Genomic DNA, 21,067 nt, shown 5'->3' with positions numbered 1-21,067 from the left:
TGTGTAAGAACACCACATAACAAGCAGGCATGATGGCTCACACCTGTAATCTCAGCACTTTCGGAGGGCAAGGTGGGCGGATCACTTGAGGTCAGGAGTTCAAGACCAACCTGGCCAAATGGTGAAACCTCGTCTCTACTAAAACCACAATCATTAGCCGGGCGTGTTGGCACACACCTGTAATCCCAGCTATTCAGGAGGCTGAAGCAGGAGAATTGCTTGAACCTGGGAGGTGGAGGCTACCGTGAGCTGAGATCATGCCACTGTACTCCAGCCTGGGTGACAGAGAGACTCTATCTCAAAACACACACACACACACCACATAATAATATGGTTTCTTTTGTTGCTGCCCAACTCCTCTAATTGTGCTGAGATTGAAACTTAGTGTTTGTCTCCTCTGAAATGCTACAATAGCCATATCCATCCTGAACTCTCAATTCTGGGGTGTCCAAAACAAAAGTCCAGGCTGAGAAGATGGGAACAGGCCCTGGTGCAAATATAATTTCTGCTATGGTAACTGCTCCTCCTCTTTCTCCCCCTTCTCCTTTTAAAATGGTGGTAAAATACACATAACACAAAACCATCTTGACCATTTTGAAGTGTCCAGGTGGTGTTAAGTACATTCACATTGCTGTGCAGCCATCACCACCATACACATTTAGCACTTTCTCAGGCCGGGCGCGGTGGCTCAAGCCTGTAATCCCAGCACTTTGGGAGGCTGAGACGGGCGGATCACAAGGTCAGGAGATCGAGACCATCCTGGGCTAACCCGGTGAAACCCCGTCTCTACTAAAAAATACAAAAAACTAGCCGGGCGAGGTGGCGGGCGCCTGTAGTCCCAGCTGCTCGGGGGGCTGAGGCAGGAGAATGGCGTGAACCCGGGAGGCGGAGGTTGCAGTGAGCTGAGATCCGGCCACTGCACTCCAGCCTGGGCGACAGAGCGAGACGCTGTCTCAAAAAAAAAAAAAAAAAAAAACTTTCTCGTCTTCCCAGACTGAAGCTCTGTGCCTGCTGAACAGCAACTCCCTATTCTACCTCTCCCCATTCTACTTTCTGTCCCTATTAATCTGACTCCTTTAGGATCCTCAAATAAGAGGAATCATCATGCTTCTTTAGAAACAACACTCTTCTTAGCAGAAAAAGCAGAGGCCCAGGAGTGAGGGGTGGAGGGAGCTGGCCAGGCATGGGACTCAGCCAGCAGTGGTTGAGCAGGAGGAGGAGGCAGCAGACGGTGAACCCAGAGCCTCTGTGCCCCACGAAGGAAAGAGACTGAACGGTTTTATGAACCAGAGCAGTGCCAGGGAACCAGGTGAAACTGCTAGAATCCCAGCCGCTGCCTTCCCTCTGTGCTGGCCCGTCCACAGAGGACCCATCCTCGGAGGCCTGGCTCAAGCCCCACTCTTCTGGAAGGTTTTCCTTCCTAGCTCAGCCCATGGAAACACAATAGCAAGAGGCCGCTGTGGAGAGGGCTCAGGAAACACCTCCCAGCCAGGCCTCCTGCTAGTGATGGGGAAGCAGTGGCTCCAGGTCAGGGTCAAGGCCAGAGTGACCCTGGCTCTGAAACACGCCACCTGCTGGCTTTTTCCCCGGCAGCATCCTTCCCCTCCCCAGACACCTTTGCCGAGACCCATTGTCCATGGAGGCAGGGACAGAGCCTCACTGCCCTGCCCCACACAGACCAAGCAGAGTTTTACACCTCTGAAAACACGGGCTGTACTAACCCACTGACTGCCTGTGCTTCTCAATGTGCAGCCAAGGACGCCCCGCTTCAGCAGCATTGGGGGTTTATGTAAAACGCAGATTCCTGGACTCTTGTGGAGAGCCAGGATATCAGAAACTCTGGGCACCAGCCCCGGAATATGCTTTTTAAACAAACTCCCCTGGAGCACCTGATGGAACCGCAGGGATGTGTAAGGCGACCCTGCTCCAGGTTACAACAGGAGACCGCAGGCCCACAAGCAATAATGAGAAAGGGCGTTAGATGGGGAGTCAAGAGTCTGGTCCTCTTTCTGGCTCTGACTGTTCCTTACTAACCACCTGACACTGGCCGGATCTCTGGACAGATCTGGGCTGAAAGCAGATCCACACCCTGTGTGTGGCCACCTCCAGAGTTGCTCCAGAGCTCAGCAAGGCACACAGCTCACTAAAAAAGCAGAGTGATGATGAGGGATTGCCCCACACCCAGCCCCAGCCCCAGCCCCAGCCCCAGCCCCAGCCCCAGGGCCGTGGCCTTGCAATACAGGCCCCTAAAAGTTGCAAAGGGCTTTGAAGGAGCATCTGACGGAGCCGGAATCCTCAGCTTCAGCCACCTCCTTTCCCACCTGGGGCTAAGGGTTTTCAGCCTCCTTCATCCCAGTTTTGCCTTCAGGAGGCTGCTCTGATAAGCAGTGTAGGCTAGAGCCTTGGCAAACACTCAAGGATGGTGCCATTTATTGAGTATTTATTAGGAGCAAAGTTTTTATACCATTTGAGAGACGCAGAAACTGAGGTGCGAAGAGTGGTGGGTGAACCTTCTGGTCCCTGGACCCCTCTTGCCTTCCGCCTCAGGTGCCCTCATCTTCTGTTCCTGGTCAAGCCCTGCTCTCAAGAAGGGACTCCCCTCATCTCTTCCAAGGGAAGGAAAAGCTGTCTTCTCTGAAGGAAGGGGTCCAGGCTTCAGGCCGCAGGACAGGAGAGGGGGAAGTCCCAAGCCTTGCACCTAGTCCAGGCCCTGCCTCAGCCAAATGGCAGAAAGAGCTCCTGCCCCTTCCTGCGGCCTGAGGCCGAGGTCCTCCCCTCAGCAGAATCAGCGTATTTCCCTGGAGAGGAGCCTGATGAGGTTGCTAGAGTTTGGAAACCTTGGGAGATGCAGGCAGAAGTGGCTGTTAGTCTACAAGCTGGTTTTGTGCAATTTTTAAAAGGCAGAGGAAGATCCCTAGCTCACCTCTTAGTGAGCAGAGTGGGGGCTGGACACCCCTGTGCCCTGCAGAGCCATCCCCACATGGGGCCCACCAGCCAGGGAGAAGGGAGCAGCCATGTTTAGCCTCGAGCCTGCAGCCTCCCAACACTGCCAGCTACACCCCTAGGCTGGGGTCGTAGGCTCAGGGGAGCAGGCTGGTCTAAGGAACAGCCACCATGGGTACCAGGTGCTGGAGGCTAACCCCTGGCACTTCCTTAAGAAGCAGATCTGCTCTTGGATAAATTTTCCCTGGGGTTAAACTACAATGGCAAGACGAAGACGTGGATTCCAGGATCCAACTACAAGGCCAAAATAAGAAATGTGAAGATCTGTGTGGTAGTTGACACTGTCACTAGTCTCACACTGGTAAGGAGAAGAAAAATTGGGGCTGGACACAGTGGCTCTTGCCTGTAATCCCAGTACTTTGGGAGGCCAAGTGGGGAGGATCACTTGAGCTCAGGAGTTTGAGACCAGCCTGGGCAACATGGCGAAACCCCGTCCCTACAAAAAATAAAAATAAAAATTAGCCAGGTGGGCCGGGCATGGTGGCTCAAGCCTGTAATCCCAGCACTTTGGGAGGCCGAGACGGGCGGATCACGAGGTCAGGAGATCAAGACCATCCTGGCTAACACGGTGAAACCCCGTCTCTACTAAAAAATACAAAAAACTAGCCGGGCAAGGTGGCGGGCGCCTGTAGTCCCAGCTAATGTAGTCCTAGCTACTTGGGAGGCTGAGGCAGGAAAATGGCGTAAACCCGGGAGGCGGAGCTTGCAGTGAGCTGAGATCCAGCCACTGCACTCCAGCCTGGGCGACAGAGCGAGACTCCGTCTCAAAAAAAAAAAAATTAGCTAGGTGTGGTGGTGCACGACTGTAATCCCAGCTACTCGGAAGACTGAGGTGAGGGGATCACTTGAGCCAAAGAGGTTGCAGCTGCAGTGAGCTGAGATTGGACCACTGCACCCCAGCCTGGGTGACAGAGTGAGACCCTGTCTTGAAAAGAATAAAAGAAAAGTGTGCTGTGCTACATCATGGATGAACTGAGAAAACATGCTAAGACTCCAGTCACAAAAGACCACGTAGTGTAAGATTATGTTTACATGAACTATCCGGAAGAGTAAGTTCACAGAGACAAAAGCAGATTACTAGCTGGCAGGGGTGGCGGTACAGGGGGCAGGGGGAGTGACTGCTACTGGGTATGGGGTCTCCTTTTGGGGGTGATGAAAGTGCTTTGGAATCAGGCAGAGGTGACGGCTGCACATCACTGTGGGTACTAAATGCCACCGAATTGTCTACTGTAAAAGGGTTATGTGAAGAGAATTTCACCTCAACAGAAGGAGGAGGAAGAGAGGGAGACGAGAGTCAGTAGCTGCTGCCACCACTGCCTGAGGCTCCTGTCTAGAAAGCCAGCTGTGGCTCTGCTTTCTCTTCTCCCAGGGAAAGAGCTGGGGCTGCCTGGGCCTTTCCAGACCCCAGAGATGGGGCCAACACCCCACAGCCTACACTGGGCCCTGCTGCAGGGTGGCCTGGCCTTGGCCAGGAGGCCCCAAGGACTCCTGCAGTTTCAGGGGAGGAGCAGCAGTCTTCCCAGTTCCAAGTGGCCAGCTGGGCCTGGCCTCAGCCAAGGGCAGGGCTGTGCTTTGGAAGAACATTTGCACAATTCTCCATCTGGATTGCAAGGCTCTGCATATTCTTGGTGCTGAAGGGCCCCGTGAAGTGCAGTGACCCTGCGCGACCTGGAAGACTGGGGCCCAGGAGGTCTCACGGGCATGCACTCTCACCTTGGGCCCCTGCAGGGACCCCTGCACAGCCTGCCTGATGAGGGGCACTCTCACCGCTTTGACAGCATCTATCTCACTGTCAAACAGCTTGGCCCATTTGAACAGACGTCCTCAAACGGAGCCCAAACCAGCCTCACCTTCCCCTTCTCTGAGCCTAGCTCTGTGACCTGGGGCCAGCACAGAGCAAAGTAGCCCATCTTCCCAGAGCGGCTGCAGAGCTCTGGGGTGGGCAAAGGCTGGGGCAGAGGCCCACTCATCCACACAGAGGCCTGCGCCTGGGTCCACCTGCTATTCCTGCAGGCCCTGGGCAGGTTTCCACACCTCTCCAGGCCTCAGTTTCACAACTCATAAAATGTCCTACCCACCTTCCAGGACTGCCCTAAGGCTCAGCTGCGAGGAGGGGTGGAGAACTGCTCAGGACAGGCCCAGGGCTCCAGGACAGCAGGCGCCCTGGTGGGGTGACCTTCTTGGAATTTCCTGTGGAGTAATGTCCACTCCCTAAGGCCAAGGAGGCTTAGAGTGCCACCCCACCCTCAGCCCACAGCCACATCCCTGGGTATTAACCAGGAAAGAACTGGCAGACCTGAAGGGGTGGCACTCATTTCTCCCAGCTGAGGAGGGGGTGCCAGTCATCCTGGGTCTGTGGTCTGAGTGATCGCTCAGTCAGACTTTTTTTCTCAAGTTCTTCCCAGAGACCCCTGGTCCCTTCCCACCCTGCCAGCTTCAGGGCCTCCGAAGGATGCAGTCAGGGGCAAGAGACCAGCTTCGGAGCCCAGAGCCCTGGGTCAGTTTTGGTCTTAACTGGCTGCGTAACCGTAGGCTGCTCTCCTTGTCTGTGCAGTATTTTCAAAGGACACCACTGGTATGGTGGGCAAACACGCGGGCTGACCCACCATCCTGGCCCTTCCTACTGGGCATCCCAGTCACTGTGAGGGGCACAGACATGCTCGCATGTTTCCAAACTGTCTGGGGGCAGGGGACCTCCATGAGACCCTCCCAGTAACAAGGTTCTGACATGGTTCTTGTGGGCACGCAGCAAGACCACGGAAATTTGCACTTGCTAGTGTGGTGTGAGCTGTGTGTATATTCCCGCAGGTTCTGTACCTCATTCATTCGTCACTCGATCCCCATGCACCGGCCCTCCATTCATGCTGGGCAGAGGGCACTGGCAGGGCCAGACCCTGCTACCTGTCACCTGGCTCCACCCCCTCACCATCTTTGACAAGATCAAGGTAACAGAGCCAGCCCTTCCTCCCCAGCTTCCTACAGACCCTGCTCTCCCCGCTCAGCTGTGGGAGGACCCAGCCCCTTCCCTGGTTTGGGGGTGCCTGTGGGGGACTCTGAGGCTGCAATTCCTGTGCACAGGGGTTTGTCTGTTTCAGGTGGCTCGTCTCCGGCAGTGACAGGAAGGGAATGCCAAATTAATGTTGGGCAATAAATTCTGCAAAAGCCAATAAAACCAAAGCAGAGGGATAGAGGGGAAGAACCGCAGCAACTGATTAAACATTTTTGTTGGCAGTCACAGACACATGGCACATTTTCCAAGGTTTGCATCAAGGAGACATCTGGCCATGGCCCATGTGTTTGCGGGAGGGAATCCTGGCCAGGCAGAGACAAGGGGCCAGGGAGGGCAGGACCCACATGGGGGCTGTAAGCAGGGGAGCAGGCACTCTGCTCTGGTGGCAGGCAGAGGTACCTCCAGGACAGTGGTCTCAGGGAGACAGTTAGGACCCCTCCTGGGAGGGCAGTGCTGGGATCTGCCCCCTCCATCTGAGCCTCAGGCCCAGGCTCACCGACCAGCTCCATGGGCTGCAGGAGGCGAGGCTTGGGAAAGGGAATGTTCCATGCTTGGAATGCCTGCTGCCCGGCCCACCACACCCCACACCCAGAGTCAAGATTCTAGACTCAAGACACAAAGCCCAGCTCCCTCCTGATTTTTAGGGAGGGAGGGGGGCAGAGAGAGAGAGAGAGAGAGTGCAGAGCCATTAGGTAGACCAGAGGGGACCCACAAGAGGATGCTGGGACTCCTGACTCCCAAGGTTCCCTACCTCAGTGCCTCTGCCCATGCCACCCTCTCTCACAGCATCCTTCCTCCCTTCAAGGCCCCCGGTCTTGGGGTCCCAGAGCCCCTGTGCCTCAGGTAGAGCAGCTCCCGTTGGTGTGAGCTATGCGTGTGTTCCCAGCAGGCGCTGTACCTCACTCATTCCTGCCTTTCCCTGAGGGTTTGCTGAGCCATGCTGAAAGGCCCACGGGACTCTGCATGGGCTAATATGTACCCATAGCAAGGATGGGACGCTGGAGGGTGGAGTGACACAGTGGCCTGCTGACTTGGGCCAGTCCTAGGCTCTGTTAGGAAAAACCAATTTTCTACATGAAACTCTCCTGTCCTTCAGTGAACCTCCAGTGCGCACAGGGCAGGATAAAGCCCTGCCTGCAGCAAGCCCAAGCCAATTCCTCCCACACCCAGATGCAGGCCAGAGTCTCACTGGGACAGCCTGGGAACTGCTCAAAGGAAGTGTCACTCACCCCTATGCAAAAACAGAGGAATGTGCTGCCCAGACACGTCAGCTTCTGCACCAAGCCCAGAGGCCCGCGGATCTCCGATCTCCGTAAACTTTCCCCCTCCCCTCACCACAGAGATTCGCACTTGGTCTCCACTAGCCGACTCCAGCAACGCTGACAAGGGTCCATGCTCCCTGAGCCCCCATCTCGGAAACACAGCCTCGTACTCACACTGAGAGGCATATCTCTCAGCCCCATCAGACCCTGGGCCCCTGCAGGACCAGGTCGGGTCCACTGCCTGGCCCTGTGACCCGGTTCCCCCACTCCCTGCGTGGTTCGGCCCCAAGGGTCCGGCCAACTGTGGGCCCAAGACCACAGCCACAGCGTCCCAAGAGCTTCCCTGTGTGGGCACTCAGCTTCAGCCTCACCTCCCGCCTGCTCCTTACTGGCCGCACCCAACACCGGCTGCCCCTTGATGCCACACTCAGTCTCACCTTCACCAGCGTCATCGGCGCCCCCCTCACCTGGAGAACACCTGCTCATCCACTGGGGTTCCTCCCAGGTTTTTGCCTGCGCCAAACCCCCCTGGCTGGGTCAGGCTCCCTGTACCATCTCCCCCCACAGAGCTCAGCTATCTGTATTGCATCTCCCTCCCAGCAGCCTCAAAGGCTAGCGGGGGACCTGATGCTAGAAACCATTTCAAGAAGTGGACCTTGGTTTTCCCAGGACAGGAGTCACCCAACAAAGGAGGTGACAAGGCCACAGTCTCTACGTACCTCTGAGAAGAACACAGACAGAATGACCAGGCTGATCCAGTGAATCACGCCAGCAAACTGGAACGCGCTGGAAACTGCAATGGACAGGATAAGGACCAAATTTGAGGAGCAAGGAATTAGGTGTGTTGCTATGGGGGCTTCGCAGCATCCATCCAGACCTCTGGGACCCCAGGGCCCACCTGCATGAACATTTAGATCTGGTGGAAATTGGGTGAGAAAGCAAGGGCAGCTTTAGCTGGCATCTGCAGTGAAGGCGGTAGGAGATTTGTGAGACAATGATGCTGTTCTTCTTGCCTCCAACCCAGGGGGCTGCTTCCTTCTCCCCCATAGGCTGCCTCTCTGAGCTCCTGCTTGGTCTTTGGTGAGCTTTTGGCTGCAGCCAGACTGTAAGGAAGAAGCCCTCCAGAAGGGGCTCAGGAAGACCTTCGCGGCTTTTGGGCTGTGTAGGCAGCTTCAGTCGAGGCTGGATGGGGTTTTAGACATCCAGCCCACAGTTCACCCCCAAAGCGCTGTGCACAGTCAGGGGACTCCAAATGAGCTTACTGTGACTTTTCATTCTGGAAACCGAGTGGCAGAGACGGTGGTGTCGGCCGGGGTGTTTTGGAGAGAAGGCTGCAACGAGGACTGGCAGGGGAGCCAGGTTTGGGGCAGAGGTGTCTGCCTCCCTCCCTAGATTAGCAGAGCCAGTGGGATGGGGTCTGCTAAACTTCTACGTTGCCCTACTTGTCCCCAGGTTCTGGAGTGGGAGTGAGAGGAGCCATTGGCCCCTGAGGGTTACCGCCCCACCTTTCACCAGCCACTCCTTAGAGTTAAGGCATTTTCTTTGGAAAGCCCTTTTAAAATATGTGAAGCCACGGCCAGCCTTCGAACCCTGGCATGGCATGGTTTTTAGCCAGCAAGGCCAAAAGCAGGATGCTGGGGCCTAGGACAAGGGTCAGGTGAGCTCTGACAGAGACTGGGTGGGAGGGATTGCCCCAGAGGGTGGAGGGATCCCCAGAGGCCTAAAAGAAATACTGGTGGGACACTGGGGAAGAGCTGAGATGGGGCGAGGGGCAGGAATGCTGCTGAGAACATGCCTGCTCTGCCTTCTTTGTGAGCTGCAGCCAGGCCTGCTTGGCACATTGCTCAGAAACCCCCCAGGGCCAAGGGAAAGTGCCCAGTGCCTTCAGCGGGGAGGGCCAGACTGAAACAGAGGCACCCACAACCTCTCCCGAAGCTCTGGGATCTGCAGACCCTGGGGGTGGGTAGAAGTCAGGTCACAGAGCATAGCCAGGGGAAGACAGCTGCAAAACCAGGTTCCAGGTGGGAGACTCTGAGGCCCCCTGGCTTTGGGCCAAGGCGACCCTTAGAAGATGAGCCCGGAGTCAGGCCACATGAATACCAGTGGGAACGGAGAGGCTGAGGCCCATGTGACTCCAAGAAGACCTCCAGATGATTCTGAAAACATAAAATCTCTCCCCATTATTTCTCAAATGAATTCCTGTGCCTTTTTTTACGGTTTGCTTTAGAAGAGCAATAAATCTCTGATTGTGCGTTTTATGGAATTTAAGATGCCTTTTATGAGCTGCTATTGGATCTCCCACCAAAATCAATCTCCTGGATACTTAATTTTAAGCAAAATTCCAGTGTCGGCTGGGTTCTCAGTTCTCCTCAATACCTTGTCATAGCCCGAGCAGCCGAGGGCCCCGAGGACAATCCGCCACGGGGAAAGAAAGGCTCCGTTATGGGCAGGTCTCATAAAAAGCAGACAGTACGGGTGAGTGGGAGGGAAAGTATACAACATGGTTTAATTGAAGACAGGTTGAGTGTAAAACCAGTACCGGTCACTTTATGCTGGAAGATCCTTTAATTGGAACCAAGGGGCCACCAGCTGCATAAAACCCAACTAGGCTTATCAGACAAAAGCAATTCTGTGCTCACCGTTCATCCTCTCTCAGAGAACCGAGAAGGCTCATGTGACTTGGAGGGTGCTTGGACAGACCCTGAGTTCACAGGATCCCATAAAGGAGTTGAGGGCATTTGAGAAAGGAAGCCCAAGACGTCTGAATGGGTTTGGGGGTAACTGGATCTACAGTCCTGGATTTTGCCAGTGGAAGGAAAAGAAGTCTCTTTGGGGCTGATAATTGTACCTTTTATTATTATTATTTATTTATGTATTTATTTAATTTGTATATTTGAGATGGGGTCTCAATCTGTCACCCAGGCTGGAGTGCAGTGGCGTGATCATGGCTCACTGCAGCCTCGACCTCCCAGGCTCAAACGATCCTCCCACTTCTGCCTCCCGATGAGCTGGGACTACAGGCGTGTGACACCATGCCAGGCTAATTTTTACATTTTTTGTAGAGACAGGGTCTCGCCATGTTCCCCAGGCTGGTCCCAAACTCCAGAGCTCAAGCGATCCTTCCACCTTGGCCTCCCCAAATGAGATTACAGGCATGTGCCACCACACCTGGCCTGTGCCTCTTTTTAAATTTGCATTTGAAGGATCTACCTTTTGAGTCAGGGCAATACAGGGAACCAGGAACTGCACCAGAAACCACTAAGTTCTCCAAAGTCAAGAGGCAAGATACCTGCCCCTGCCCCTCTGGTGCGACAAACAGCATGGGGTAGGCCTGGTGGGGGTAAGCGGTGGATCCTCCACTCAGACAGCGATGTCACTATGGGACATCCAGGACAGAAGAGGTGGAAGAGGAGGTTTAACGTGAAACTAGGACAAATACCAAGAGGAAGAGAACTGGCCAAGCAGTTAAATGACCTGGTGCCTTGAAGTCCCAGCTCCAATACCTCTTACTTAGGGCAAGTATCTCACTTCTCCAAATCTTAATTTGCCTCATCTACAATATGGGATCATATCCATCTCGCCCATCTCACAGGGTTACTGTAGTGTCAAATGTGCGGAAAAATGCTTTAAAAACTATCATGATACACATAAATCACACTGCCAACTCACAGCTGGATAAAAATACCAGGAATCCTATCATTGTGGTCGCTGTCATAAGTAGTTACTATAAGCTGAGATGCCTCCGTAAATGGGAACTCTCTTTAGACTACAGAAAATTCCAACCTGGAAAATCCCAAATGGGAGCAATTAAAAAAATGCATACAGGGGTCCCCAACGTTTTTCATCTCATCAGTTTCTGATCATGGAATGCTGGGGAGAGGACTGCAGTGGCCACATTGGGCAGAGAGGGGCAAACTGAGGCTGGGGGTGACAGAGAGAGAAGCTGCCAGATGTATTTCCTCCCCAGTGGCCATCCCCATGAGCCCTGGGGCCTGAGGCTGGGCAGCAGCATCGGCGGGGGCAGATCACGGCCTGCAGGTTGGGGACCCCTGATGAATGCAGATGCACATTGAATATTGACATCATATGTATTGGCATATGTATCTCTCTTGCTACTCACACTGGAGAAGCTTTATATCTATTAGAAGTTCCAGAGTCAGGAGAATCACCACCAATATTACACAGGCTACCAGGAAACTGTTGAGACTTGCACTGAGCAAAAATACCTGCCACACGGCTGCTCTCTTCCCACAGCACGGCTTCAGCCAGTTAGACCTGCGGGGACAAAAGTGGGGAGAAGAGAGGCTAAGAATGGGAGGGGACAAGAGGGCGGGCCCCAGTCAAAGCCCTGCTCTCAAACCCACCAGCGTCACTCCTCCTGGGCTCTCTCCCTGGCTCTAGGCTTCATGGCGAAACACAACCTTATTCAAGAGGCTGGGGAGCATCATAAAGGGTGAAAATGTCTCATTAAGAAATGGAGCTGGCCATTTTTTTTTTTTTTCTTTTTTTTTTTGAGACAAAGTCTGACTCTGTTGCCCAGGCTGGAGTGCAGTGGTACAACCTCAGCTCACTGCAACCTCCAACGCCCAGGTTCAAGCAATTCTCCTGCCTCAGGCCCCCAAGTAGCTGGGGCTACAGGTGCATGTCACCACGCCCAGCTAATTTTTGTATTTTTGTAGAGATGGGGTTTCATCATGTTGGCCAGGCTAGTCTCGACTCCTGACTTCAGGTGATCCACCCGTGTCGGCCTTCCAAAGTGCTGGGATTACAGGCATGAGCTACCACTCACAGGTGGGCTTATATGCAAATCTGCAGCTCATGCATCTCTGTGCTTCAGTCTTCTCAAAGTTGAAAAGGGTATGAGACCAACATCTGGTGGGTTAGTGGACAGTCGGCCTAAGCAGCAAGTGCAGCATGAAAACAATGTGTTATTACTGCACTTCTGTGCAGCTCAGAATGCGGTGACATGGGCTCTGGCATTTGGGAGCATCTCAATTTGCCTTTAATAAATGCTCGATGAATCACTGAATGGATTTTCCATTTTTCAGCTATAAAAAGGAAGATTTGAACTAGATCGCTGTTTTTCAAAGTAGGCTGTGTGGAACACTAGTTCCACAAAATGTTCACAGCTGTTATTTGATGCAAAAGTTTCCATGATTGGGTATGTTTTGGGAAATTTGGGTCCAATACAGTTAAATGGCTATTTTTCTCTGTGGGGCGTTTTAGGGCCTTCAATATGCTCTTATGCATCATCCCAAAGAGATTGCAGAGTCAGGGCTTCCCAGACTTGCTGGACCGTGACACCCTTTATCACAGAGAGAGAATCTGGCGAGACTAGAGTTCCACGGACTTTCAGGGAAACCCTTGACTATATGATTCTGGGCATCACAGCAGAAGTGAGGCTGCTGAGGACAGAAGCTTTCCTGAGCAGGTCTGGAGGTGGGAGGGGTCACGGAATCTGAGCTGGATGGGCTCCGCAGGGCACTGGACACCCTTCTCTCAGGAGCACAAGAAAGGCACCTCTGAGGGGTCTGGGGAATACAGGGATGGGGGAGCTGAGCTCAAACCTCACTGGTTTGGTAGTTTAGGTACAAATAGGACCTGCCTGCTTCCCTTGCTGAGGAAGAACTAGGCATCCTGAAGCAGCAGCCACAGCACCAGCCCAGGAGGCCACGCTTCTGGCTCTGCCTTCGGCCACCCTGGGGCCCCGCGTGAACGCTCCTCACCACTGTGGCCTCCGCCTCCACCTCCCCATGTGTAAACAAGGATAACGCTCCTGAACTCACAGGTCACTAAAGTTAAATGAGGAAACTGATTGGCCCTGTAAAGACAATGCAGCTGAAATGGATTTCGGTGATGATGGCGACGATGATGATAAAATATGTGATGGCCTGAACATGGGGTTGTGAAGGGGGCTCCGCCCTGAGGTGCCCCCTTCTCTCGGAAGGAATAACATGAATGCTTCAAGGAGATTTCGTCCTCACAGTCCATCCAGGGAAAGCCTGAAGGAGTCCCCCGCCATTGGAAGGACAGACAAAGCTCACAGCTCTTCAAGAAACCTGACGGTGCACTGGGCTTATTCACATCATTCTGAATATTTTCTAACACCTCTGGGAATGATAGGCCCCCATCCTCAACTCTGTGGGGAATGCAAAGACTAGTGTTCAGTCCCCAAACTCAGGGAGCTGCTTGCAGAGAGACAGGTAGGAGGACATCAACAGGCAAAGGAGGAAGAGGAAGAGGCCCTTTTGGATGGGGCTGTGGGGGTCTATGTGAACCCCGCATGGTCCAAGAGTATGGGGCAAGAGATGAGGAAACCAGCCAGGTCAAAAGGGAGGGTTTTTCCTTAAGGGACAAGCAGAAAACAGGAGAATGGTCTGTGGGGGCCAGATGGTGAAGGCCATCGATGAACACCCTCATCGCCCACTGCAGGTGGATTTCAAAGTCCATTGCAAACCACTTCTTTCTGCTTTCATGCTGGCACAAGGGGCCCATCTTCACGCAAGGGGCTGCAGAGGAAACCCCAGACTGAAACTGGGAGGAGCTCGGGAGGGTTGCCAGATCAAGCACAGGATGTCCAGTTAAACATCCCAACTTCACATAAACAATGAGCAATTTTCTAGTGTACCCTAAACATTGCGTATGATAGACTCATACTAAAAAATGATCTGTTGCTTATCTGAAATCCCAATTTAACTGTGAATCCTGTATTCTTATTTGCTAAAGCTGGCAGCCCTAAACTCAAGAGCTGAGGGGTCCAGAGGGGGCCTGGTGAGGGCGACTGTGATTTGATCAGAGAAGCATGGGAACCCTGGGATGCAGGCAGAAAGGCAGGAGAAGCTGGGGAAAAGCACATGGGAAGGCCATCTGTCCCAGAGGGGCAGGAGGGAGGGACCTGGCCAGGGAAGCCAGGTGCTCAGATGACAGCTTTGGCCCTGCTGGGCTGGAGGCTCACAGAAGCCTAAAGCTGCTGCCCGCAGCAGTGCCAGCGGCACAGTGCTCCCATCCATTAACAAGTCTGCATTTTAAGATATCCTTGGCTATCATCTCTTGGCCACCCTCCTCACCTCCTGATTCTTCCTTCTGGCATCACCTACTCCTCCTGCTTCTTTTCCCACGATGTGACATTCCTGTCTCCCCTTCCGCCAGCCCCATTTTCATCCTTCACACCTCTCGCACCAAGTTCACGCTCAGCCTCCAGCCATCTCAGCGCCTCCGGAAGCCGGTTCCCCTGCCCTCTGCCTGCTCCCTCCTCCCTGATGGCTCTAGCATGGTCTTTTCTAGGGCCCAAGGACACCCGGCTCCAATTCCACATTCTCCCCAATGCCCATTCCTGTGTCTGTGGCCCCTAAAACTGATGCCATGTCATTGTCATTTGAAATCTGAGCCAAGCACCTTCAGGCGGTTATGAATAAAAAGGGCAGCTGCCAGGGCCATCTGCCTGGGCTGGCCCGCAGGAAGCCTCATCTTCACGTTCCACAGAAGGCACCAGGCATTTGTTCACCTTCGTGCCTTGGACATCCCTAAGACACTGCTCCTTCTACCCCAGAGGAGGGTCCGGAAGGGAGTAGCGAACGAAACGAAGCATTGTATGCAGGAGCACTAGTTTCGTGTATATTCAGTTCCCTATTGACAGGAGACTCAGATCATGACCTGCTTCCAAGGGAGGAAAAGCCAATTTATATTGCTGTTTAAATGTCATTTTTTCTTTTTCATTTTTTTTGTTAGAGAAACTTACTAATCACATCAGGTGGTTAGCAAGAAGCTGCAGGAGATGGGCGTCTGGAGTTACCTGTGGTCTGAAGTCAGCCCATAGTTGGCCTGGCCCTGCCACCAGAGCACACTCCTCAGCCTCAGGGAAGAGTCAGGTAGAAGACTGGGCAGATGGCAGGATTCGAATGCCAGGCAGGAAATGACAGCCTTGAAGTCAAATGAACGCTGCACCCCCCATGAGCTAAGGTAGGCAGTGTGATCAAGAGAGGCGAAAATCCCTGCTCTTGGGCAGGTTACGATCTAGTGGGAGAGAGGGTCAGGCAATAAATACAACAGGTTATGGTGTGCTACAAGGCGACGGTACCATAAGGAAGACACACAGAGCTGGTGGAGGGATTAGGACAGGTAAAGGATGAGTTGACATTTTAAATATGGTGGTCAGAGCAGGCCTCAGTGAGAAACTGACATGGGAGAAAGCTAATGGGGGTGAGGGGAGAGCGATTTAGTGTACATGGTTGAAATGTACACTACATAGGGACTGTTTCTGGTAAAATTCTATTCAGCCCCGAAGTAACTCCAGCATGAGAAACGCCAGGGTGATGGGAGCCAGGAGCTGGGCCGGAAGAAGGATAGGGCTTCCCCCTTTGGCAGTGCGTGTAACTCACCACCCACCACCATCTAGGACAGATGCTGCTGGTGCAGCCACAGCCCTTGGCACAGCCAACACACAGCACCCAAGAACCCCGAGGCAGCCGCACAATCGCGCCTGTGCCATGCTGCTCTGGTCCTGTCCTTTTATTCTCATGCCAGCTCAGTTGTCCTCTGCCCACACTCTGCCCTCAGCGACCCGCCCCTCCACCATGCCAGTCTGGGAGTGAGTTCGTGCAGCCTCCTTGTTGGGGTTGTCACTTGCATCCTGCTCTGTGCACCCCCTCCTCTCGGTGACCCGAGGGCAAGGCACATGGGGGTGGACTCGACAGAGTGGAAGGACAGAAGACCACTGTCAAGGAAATGATAGTATCCAGGGGATACAGTGGCTGGTGAGCCCTGGCTGCGTTGGAGCAGGGAGACAGGGAGCCATGGAGACTGGGGGTGGGATGTGCCTCCAGGTCAGTGGATCTCAACCCAGGCTGTACACTAGAGCATCCAAGAGAGCTCTTAAGAACTCCAATGCCCAGGCTGCACACCAGACCTCCTGAACCACAACCTGTGTGAGGACCCAGGCCTCCTCAGATGACTCCAGTGTGCAATCCAGGTGGATGGAAAATGGCTGTTCCGGGTCCTCGATACTCAGTGGCATCTACAGAGCAGCAGCAGCAGCATCAGCATCACCTGGCACTTGTTAGGAATGCGGCGTCTCAGCCCTTCCCGGTGCTAGCTGAATTTCAGTCTGCATTTCAATGAGATCCCAGGTGCTTTGGGGAGAACAAATGCTTCTGGCGGCCTAATAAGAGGTAACAGGTATCTCAGAAGGTAAAGGGGGCATGGCAAAGGGAGTTTGGGAGCAGAAGAGATGAGACAAAAGAAGGCAAGCCAGGGCTGAGCAGCCCTGGGGCATCAAGGAAATGGTACAGGCAGGCTGTGTGTGAGGGGTGGGGAAAAAGAGTCCAGATAGGTTCTGGGCTTCTTCAGGAAGAGCAGAAACAGAGGGCAGGGCTGCACTAGATTGCAAGACCACAGACCCCAGGGCTCCAGAACAGGGCCCTTGAGGGTGGGTGGGGGGCTGGGAGGCTGGGCTGAAGCTGCAGGCTTTCGGTTGACCAGTGTTTGAAAATCCCAAGCTGCTAGTAAAATTTCATCTGAAATTCAGATGACTCGGACATTCCTAGAAGACTGGGTTTTAGCAGCAAAATAGAATGTGACCAGTTTCAAAAGATTCCTGAGTGGTTCAGTAATGACTCAAGGGGCTTAGTGGGCCAAAGGGGAAATCAGCGTTGACTGTTTAATTAGAGAAGTTGCTTTCCTTCTGTCTTCAGCATCGGCCCATGAAGGCCCCAGGGCTGGTTCTCAGGGTGGTGTTATCCCCAGAATTGCCACGAGAGGGCAGGCGTTTCCCAATTTCCTGTCTTGGTGCTGCTGTAGTGAGGGGACAGCTCCAGGGGCCCGGCTTGGGCTGCCAGAGTCTGCAAATACCAACAAGCAGATGGCATGTCCTGGCAGATGGGCGAGTATTCTACCATAGTCACTCTTGAGGCCTCAGAGAAATCCTGGGGTGGGAGGGGAGGCTGAGTACCTTTGTTGCTTCTGCTTCATAGTCTTAGGTGTTTGCATAAAATTTTCAAAAAATCTAGAATATGAAAGCGAAATGACAAACTTCCGGCGGAGGCTTCATATGCAATAAAGCCACAGGGGTGACCTGGAAAGAGCTGGCTCAAGCCACTGCTCTGTCAGGCAGCGTTCCCAAGCCTGGCACTGAAACAGCCCTAATCTGGAAGGGGAGGTAGAGCCGTGTGGCGCTAGGATGGAGAGGGCTGAGCTTGCGCCTGTGGGGCCTGGCCTCTCCCACACCATAATCCACTATGCAATTGGTCTGCAGTGGCTGCGAGGCTGGCTGTGGCGGGGAGGACATGTGGTGGCGGGGAGGGCAGTGACTGCACTGAGTCTCCTGAGGTGCAAGCTGGGGAGTGGCTAGAGCAGGGGGACCGTGGATACCCTCAAGGTGTCCTAAAAGGGGTTCACAGGCAGTGGAGAGTCACAGCATCAGCCCATCTCCCTGAAGGCAGCCAAACTAGCTAACCCTGTTGGCCCTACTTTGAGATTTTCATCCTTCAAGTTCTCAAGGAAGGAGCTGAGGGAGGTGATCAAAATGAGACTGGAAGCTGCCTGGCAGGAGGAGCCGGATTGAAGCCTGGGGCCCTGGGCTTCCCCAGCTGCTGTCACTCTGCCTTCAGGAAGGCACTGCTAGACCAAGGGCTCAGAAGCTTTCTGGACTGCAGAGCCCTCCAGCAGTGGATACAAGCTATGCCCCTACACCCCCAAAATGCACAAAACCACAGCACTGTGCATAAGATTCCAGGGAGTGCATGAACTCCTTGAATCTCACCGATGGATCATCTAAGGCTACCCAGGCTCCAGGTTAAAGCCCCAGGATTAGGTGACTTGAGGCCCCGCCTAGCTCCACTTGCGCCGGTTCTAGCATGCTGAACACCTATGCCCTGGGTGTCACAGCTGACTTTGCCAGTGGTTTTGATGGTCAGCAAAATTCCTGGGTCCCACTTGAGTATATTTATTCCAGATGATTAAAATATTGGAGAAAGCCATGAGGCTGAAATGTAACTTCCGTCATTGACATGGACTTATTGATTAAACAAACACTTAAGATACATATTGCGCACCAGGAGCTGTTGTGAGCACTTTACAAATGTTAACTCATCTAGTTGCTATAAAAGGCAAGTCCTTTTTTCTCTGTTTTCATGGAGGGGAAAGCCAGACTTTTCCATCTGTTTGGCTGTTGCTGGCAACTACTGTCTCCAAATCACAGCCGCACCATTGACTGAACTCTGACTGGAATCGTTGCGCCTTAGTTTCCTAATCCCCTAAATGGAGATAATCTGCTTTGACAGGGTTGTTGTGAAATTTTAAAATATTGAAAACATATGTCAAGCCCATAACACAGTGTTTATCATACGATCTACTATGGTGATTTTAGATACACAGTCATTAGAAGGGGGATGAATAAACACAGTAAGTTTCCACATTCATTCCATTCCAGGCATGGTTCTCATATGCCCACCAAATGCCAGGCACTGTATTGGGTACTGGGCCCATGAGGGTGATCAGAGCCTTCATCCTTACGTAGCCTACAGCCTTATACACGAACTCTGATGATCCAATGCATTCCTGGTTCTAGGACACTCAAAAGGCAAAACAAGGGGAGGAAAAAGGCAGGAAAGAGATGGGCTCACCGTGTATGATGTCTCTAAAGAGACGCGTCATCTCAATCTGTGAGAATTATCAACCCAATGCCTACGGGGCACCCCTTCACAAAACATCTGAAACGGTTAGGGGGCTTCTTTCTCATCCAGGGAGAGCCAGAAACACAGGAAAAACACTTAAGCTTCCCCTTTGTTCCTTGTACCCTATTCCAAGGGACAAGCCACAGCAGCACACAGACTCTGAGACGCGGGCTCATAAACACACACCACGAAACCAGAACTCTCAAGGTGGAGGTGAGAGGTGACTCTCCCAGCGCTCTGGGAGAGCTAAATAAATGGAAGTTTCCACACAGGCAGCTTCAGTTCTGCAATCAGAGCTAAAGGTTAGCCCTGCTTTGCCTTGCGGGGAGAGAAGGAGGAGGGCTGTGTGCAGCTGGGGTCACCAGAGTCTGACATTTGCTTGTCCCAGAATCTCACATTTCTTGCATCCTCAGAAATGTCAACCCTGGGAAACAGTAGGGTGTGGTGGCAAGAGTTCAGGGTGGGGGGTGAGGGGTGGCGGAAATGGCCATACACTTGGCAACCTCGCCCCTGCCCACCTCAGGGCACAGTGGCCAACGCACACCATGGATTGGCTGCCCCTTCTTGGGGAGACCAAGGACACTGACCACACATCTCAGAAGGGCTGCCATGTAGGTGGGCTGTGCTCAAGGAGCCACCTGAGTCCTTGGCAAGGGGTTCAAGGTTGACTTAGGGGTGGCAGTGAGGTGTTGTTGGATGAAGTGCCTATAAGGTCTCCGCCACCCTGAAGTCCTCAATTCTGGAAACTGGTCTCAAGTCTGAGAATCTCCTTGTGCTGTGCTTGGAGGACAGGGCTGCTTGGAGGCAGTCAGCTGCCTACCGGGTGAGAACGAGGGAATAAATCGGCACCCCACCCACCAGCTCTCTCCAGGTTTGCTGTGGTTTGGCAAATCCTGGGTCAGCCAAGATCTCCCTCCTTCTAGTTGGCCAAAGTCAATATTCAGGTGCGTCCACAGATGACTGGGGACTCCCATTCCATCCCAGCACCATAAATTCACCTAACTTTTCCTGGCGGGACGTGGCCACGCATTTCAACTTTCCTCCCCTCGCTCCAGGAAACGTCCGCGACTCGCCCCCGACCCAGGTGGTCAGAGGCGCTCCGCCGCCATCTAGCGGTCATCCGCTGCTGTACACCCTGCTCCTTGCGAGCAGGCGGGGAGGGACGGATATTTTGCTGAGAAATAATACATCTGAATGTATTGCCTTTTTTCCTTTTTTTTTTTTTTTTATACAGAGTCTCACTCTGTTGCCCAGGCTGGAGTGCATTGGTGCAATCCTGAGTAGCTGGGACTACTGGCGCACACCACCACGTCTGGCTAATTTTAAAATTTTTGTAGAGAGGGGTTCTCACACTCCAGGCTGGTCTCCAACTCCTGGCCTCAAGCGATCCGCAGGCCTCGGCCTCCCAAAGTGTTGGAATTACAGGCATGAGCCACTGCAACCGGCCTTAACTGATTTATTAATCAAGGAAACTTCTTTGGGGTTCCTGGACTACAGGAAAGACAGCTAACCAGTGCTCAGCAGGAAAAGTGTTTTCATCTAAATTAAACTTTTATTCTGTGGTTGGGGCATCAAGAATTCTCCTGGAAGCTGGAGCCTACTAAAAATATCAAGGGAGTGAGGGGTCACAGGGTCAATTTGGGGTCCAGGGACAGCTGGCTTGCCAGAGAAAGGGGTGGTGTTTTATTATAGACAGATCTCACTGGCATCAAGAAAGTGGATTATTAAAGCTCCTTTCTTTTCCCCCCTGAGAAAATAAGGATGCAAAGCCATCCGAAATCATGTGATGCCGAAATTCCAGACTCTGCAGCTGCATGGCCATGGCGGGGATCGATCTGCCTCATAACCCTGAACCCCCAAAAGCTTTTCCTTCCTCTACCAGGATGTTAAAACCTTACTAAGTGAAGTTGGCATGTTCTGAGGCAAATCTGATTTCCTTCTTCTAGGTGACTTTGTGGAGAAGGCACGGAATTAGCAGGGATGCTCAGACGTGAGCCAGCCGACAACCATAGCAGTAACTTCTAAGGCATAAGAAGCCTGGGCCTCCCTTGCAGCTCCTTCCCAACTCCATGGAGATCTAGGGACCAGCTCCCAACTCCCTGCAAATGGAACTGGGCTTCCCC

At 53.2% G+C, this 21,067-nt stretch overlaps 1 protein-coding gene across 1 annotated transcript in view; it reads right to left on the bottom strand.

Moving 5' to 3' along the window:
• The window catches only part of LOC105505124 (chromosome unknown open reading frame, human C15orf27), a 71,509-nt gene that overhangs the window by 37,231 nt on the left and 13,211 nt on the right, over positions 1–21,067 (bottom strand). The window contains exons 3-4 of the mRNA XM_011932823.1: positions 11,396–11,550; positions 7,995–8,068 (exon numbers count right to left, since the gene is read on the bottom strand). Coding sequence (XP_011788213.1) covers positions 7,995–8,068; positions 11,396–11,550 — 229 coding nt within the window. The remainder of the gene's footprint in view (positions 1–7,994; positions 8,069–11,395; positions 11,551–21,067) is intronic.

This window comes from Colobus angolensis, unplaced genomic scaffold, assembly GCF_000951035.1.
Source record: "Colobus angolensis palliatus isolate OR3802 unplaced genomic scaffold, Cang.pa_1.0 Scaffold99, whole genome shotgun sequence".
NCBI lineage: Eukaryota > Metazoa > Chordata > Mammalia > Primates > Cercopithecidae > Colobus > Colobus angolensis.
Note: the sequence above shows the minus strand (reverse complement) of the source record. Positions and strands in the feature narration are given on the sequence as shown.